The sequence below is a fragment of the Morone saxatilis genome, unplaced genomic scaffold (genome assembly GCF_004916995.1).
Source record: "Morone saxatilis isolate NCDOM2014 unplaced genomic scaffold, NCSU_SB_2.0 Contig0, whole genome shotgun sequence".
NCBI classification, from domain to species: Eukaryota; Metazoa; Chordata; class Actinopteri; family Moronidae; genus Morone; species Morone saxatilis.
The window spans coordinates 20,516,102-20,520,738 of NW_023339650.1; the positions used below are offsets into that span (position 1 = coordinate 20,516,102).

At 39.5% G+C, this 4,637-nt stretch overlaps 2 protein-coding genes across 2 annotated transcripts in view; both read right to left on the reverse strand.

Moving 5' to 3' along the window:
- The window catches only part of LOC118334788 (nebulin-like), a gene marked incomplete in the record, with an annotated part of 49,029 nt that extends 44,425 nt beyond the window's left edge, over positions 1 to 4,604 (reverse strand). Inside the window, 1 exon segment of the mRNA XM_035670889.1 lies at positions 3,389 to 4,604.
- The window catches only part of LOC118334881 (LIM zinc-binding domain-containing Nebulette-like), a 35,262-nt gene continuing 32,852 nt past the window's right edge, over positions 2,228 to 4,637 (reverse strand). Inside the window, exon 5 of the mRNA XM_035671004.1 lies at positions 2,228 to 2,237. Coding sequence (XP_035526897.1) covers positions 2,228 to 2,237 — 10 coding nt within the window. The remainder of the gene's footprint in view (positions 2,238 to 4,637) is intronic.

Sequence of the window (4,637 nt, forward strand, 5' to 3'; positions counted from 1 at the left end):
TAAAATAAACCAATAAATAAAAAAATAAAAATAAAATAAATGTGTGTATGTGTTTGTGTGTCTGTGTGTGTGAAGCTGTGAGTGTGTGTCTGTGATCTGTTTTCATTCCAGAATCAGTGAGCTTTAGAGATTGGCGTTCTTGCTGACTAACATCATTTTGGAATAACTTCTTATCATTTAAGAGGTTAGTCAGCTGTCAAGACCAGAACTGTGATGTGGTTTCAGTTGGAGTCAAACAATGAATGAAGTTGTGTGTGTCTGTACAGATCTATATCTGCCTGCATGCTTGTGTAATTAGGTGGAAGTAATAGGCTGTCATATGGACAGAGAGTTTGTTTTAGCACTGTGACACACTGACTGACTGCTGACACACAGGTGAACTGTTCAAGCTAAATAAACAATGACGCAACCGGCTGCAGGGCAAAAGAAAAATACAAAAACTCTTTCAGTGGCAGAGTCACCAGGTAAAGGTGGTGTTGCATGTAAAATGTGAAAATATCACTATTTTTCTGAGGTTTTTCAGATTAAAACAGAAATTAAGATACAAATTCAGGCTCCTAATCCAATTTTGTTGATTTAAATTTTGTTTAATTGAACCCTTATGCTAATGAGTGGCTTTCAAACTTTAACAAGTTTGAGGGGGAACATGATATTAAACACCAAATGTTATTTTAATATGAAAACAAGTGCATTAACAGCATTCCCTGCTAAATACCATATCTTCACTTTCTATAAGGTTATGCTTTGCACTGAAGCTACAGTTCTTTTAGATACAGGTTTTAAATACAAAGAGTAATTGGGGTTTTGTTAGCTGTTACTAATATTAATTTAGATAGCCAGGTCTGCCTGTTTCTTCTGACCTGCTGACAATGAGAGGACAGTGTTTGTAGTTACAAAGGTGGAACTCATGTTGAGTCACCTGGCCTTGTTCTCGAGATGTAAGACAACACAGAGAGGGGGGAGAGTGAAAGGGTGAGGCTAAAGACGAGGAACAGAAGAGAATGAAAAAGAAAGCAAAGTAACTCCTGATTTTCTCGGAGTGATTAATCACTTCAGACAGATATTTAATCACTGTAAAGATAAATAAATTGCTGCCATGAGACTCGGAGGCAGCAGGTAGTCTGGCAGCGTGATCAGAGTGTCAGATGGCAGTTGAGGTAAACAGGACATCGACCTGATAAAGACCGAGCAGAGCAGATCTGACTGTCTCTCAGCCAAATGAGCATCTGCTGCTACACTGCACACTGACTAATCACAGCTCCACACAACAACTAGAGGACTAATTCACTGTATCGCCAGTGACACTGCATCATCGGCAGTATGTCGTTATACATTTAACTTATAAAGACATGTAGACAAGATAGAGGTAAACACAGAAATAATATGGATATCGAAGTTGACACTTGATGTTGTTACAGGAGCAAACTGTTAGAACGAGCTCTTATTAATTGCTGATGACAATAGTTGTGTTTCCACCCAAATCTATTGCAAATTTGACCCCTTATTGCTCCTTCCTAAGCCCCACCCCTTTTTGCTATGTTCTCCAATAACAGAGCAGAACTCTGTCAACTTTCTCCTTTCTTGTTTGCGATATTTTTTTTCCAGGATGCCGAAGTCATGACCATGACTTGACTCTGCCTCTGATTGGCTTACCTCACTCCTCATGCCTAAAACTAACTAACCAAATCAGTGAAGGCAACAAGCACTAGCCAATCAGAGCCAAGGTAGGGAGGGTTATGACTTTGCCATCCTAGGAAAAAAATGGCTAGGCTGGTATATGCTGATTAGAAATACATTTTTAAGATGGTTAATATATATAGTCACATCTTAAGTTAGCTTATGGTAGCAAAACAATAGCTAACAAACAAGTCATGTAAATTAGCAAGCGAGTTAGCTAGCATGACAGTAAAAAACAACACAAAAAACAGACATTCCTGTTTGTTTTATGTATTAATGTGAGGAAGATTACATCAGAGCTGTGTGGAGCGATAACGGAGTCATGGAGCAATGAAGAGACAGCTCATCATGTGAGTTTAGTGTTTGGCAAACATTAACACTTTTTTTTGCAAAATTTTGCAAATTTTTCCAAAGGTTGCTGTTTCCATCGACCTATACTTATGCGATAATTCAAAATGCACATAAAACTCCATTTATGGAAACACGGCTAATGTCTTCAGGCCATTTTTCTTCCACCTCGGCCAAATGTAGAAGCATTTTCTTTCCCAGTCTACAAAAATCTGCATAGAAAGCACACCAGCACAACATAAAAACAGAGAGCCAATCCTGACTTGCTCAGAGGACAACTAATTAATCAGGTCTTTTAACACATCATCGGTCCAATGGCCTGAATAACAGCTGAGTCCTGCCAGTGGAGTCCTGGCTGCCCCTTGTGCCTGCAGTCATCACTGTCTCACCCAGAATCACAGTAAACACGCCGCGCTGGGGAATAACGGCGTTGGTAAAAATCTGCCTTCTCTTGAAGCTAAATTGGGAGACGCAGTTTTCATAGCTGGTGAAAAAAAAAAAAACTCAAGGCAGCATCGCTGACCAGGAGCTCTCGCTTTCTCTCTCCTTTAGATCTTGTTAATGAATTCTGAAACACAAAGCTTTTCCTAGGAGAACTCCCTGTGATCTCGTCCTGATGTGAACCAGGTTTATTGCCAGCCGCTGCTGAGCAGAAGAAACACACTCCTCTGAAGGCTTTTGGACTCTAATTCTACTCAGACTTCAGTGTTTTACTGGAATACTCCACTTCAGTCTAGTTGAATGCATATAAAATGTTTTCCTGAGCTTATTGTGAGCAACAGTTTTGTTTCAATTTGATTTTACTGAGAGAAACATTCAATTCAGCTTAACGCAAAACACAAATCTCTCTCTCAGTCCGTGACCTCCCTCGCACGTTCCTCCTACCACCCTCCTCTTCCTCCCACCTCTCCCCCTCCTCTTCTTTCATCACCAGGTCAACCTTGAAAAGAGCTGAGTAATACAATAAAAATGTGGGGGCTGTTGAATGTCGCACCATTTGAAAGCGAGGCAATGTGTGTGTGTGTATTAATTAAAGCAGAGCAAATGAGGAGAGAGAATCTGTGGCGTATTAACACGGCGGAATAACACGATCACTCGGTCAGGTAAACAGACGAGGAGGCGGGGAGGAGGGGGAGAGCAGAAAGATAGATGGGCAGAAAAAAGACAACAAGGGGAAGGAAAAAGACAGAGAGGGAGAGGACAGAAAAACAAAGAGTGACTGAAAACATTTGGTACAATCGGAGCAGAGCTGATGAATGGGGTTTAATGTGGGAAGGACAGGTAAGTTACATTGTTTGTATTGTTTCATGTGCATCTCAATGTGACGTTTTTAGAACAAGAGCAGAAAAAAAAGACAAACTACCTTGGCATCATCTGCTGACAGTCACTGGGTCATCAGGACACACAGCGGTAGAGCATCTGTATACACACACTCTCTCTCTCACACACACACACACAGCACATACAGAAAGGTTAAAAATTAAATATTCTCCTGTAACTTTTATGTTGTGACTCTGTTTTACCTCCATAAAATGGATTCAATGTTGAATTTAAAGCTGCAATAGGTAACTTTTATAAAAAAGTTTGTCATATTTGCTGAAACGTTCACTGTATCCTGACCAGTCATTAGTAACAGTTAATAGTTACTTCAGCACACAGCAGTCAGATTTAATGTTTTAGTGTTGTGCTGTGAGATAAATATATCTTATTACCAGAGGGCAGCAATGAGCACCGTTCCTACCTGTAAGCTACGCTAATTGTCTCGGTTAGTAGGAGGATTCAGTAGAAGACTGATGTGAATATTAACTGAGTTTTGTTACAGCAGTTAATCAATATTTACTTGATGTGTTGGCCAACGTAAGGTCGGTGATGTTACAGACGCTCAGATGTGCTGCGTTATCTCCTGCAGTTGTCCACTATATTCAAGTAAGACAAAAGTAACAAGTAAAGAAACTATTTCAATTTTAGTAATCGTAATTCTGTTATTTATTTGATATTAGTTATGAAGTAATAAATTACTGTATGGGCCAAGAAAGACAGTCAATTGTTGTTGCCGTCAAACGATGGGAATCAAACTTTTTTTGAGTCTTTTTTGGCTCTGATTGGCTGTTTTCATTCAGGCGCGGTGGATTCTTGAAAGGAGGAGCCAGAGGAAGCTGACTTTTTTCAAATGATCTGTCTCATGTCCTACTGTCAGGATACAGTGAACGTTTCAGCAAATATGACAAAAAGTTACTTTTATAAAAGTTACCTACCGCAGCTTTAAATGTGCTGACATCCAAACTTTGTTTCATTGTATAAACTACTTTGCTTCCAATGTCATTCTGTCTATTGATTGGCTTACAGGTGTCCAACTAAAATCACATTTAGCCATCCATCTTTCTTCTAAAAATGGTCAAAAATAATGCCAACATGTTGTTTTAATGTACAATAATAGCACAGTTATAAAAAGGTAAGGCTCATTTTAATCTCGACGACTGATCTCTGGCAGAGAAAACCTAAACAAATTAGCCTACAAGCTAAATGCAGACAGTGTGTAAAGAAGAGTAAGAACCAGGGCAGCAGATACGTTTACATGATGTCTGATGTTCTGCAAACTGAAGTCAGCAGTG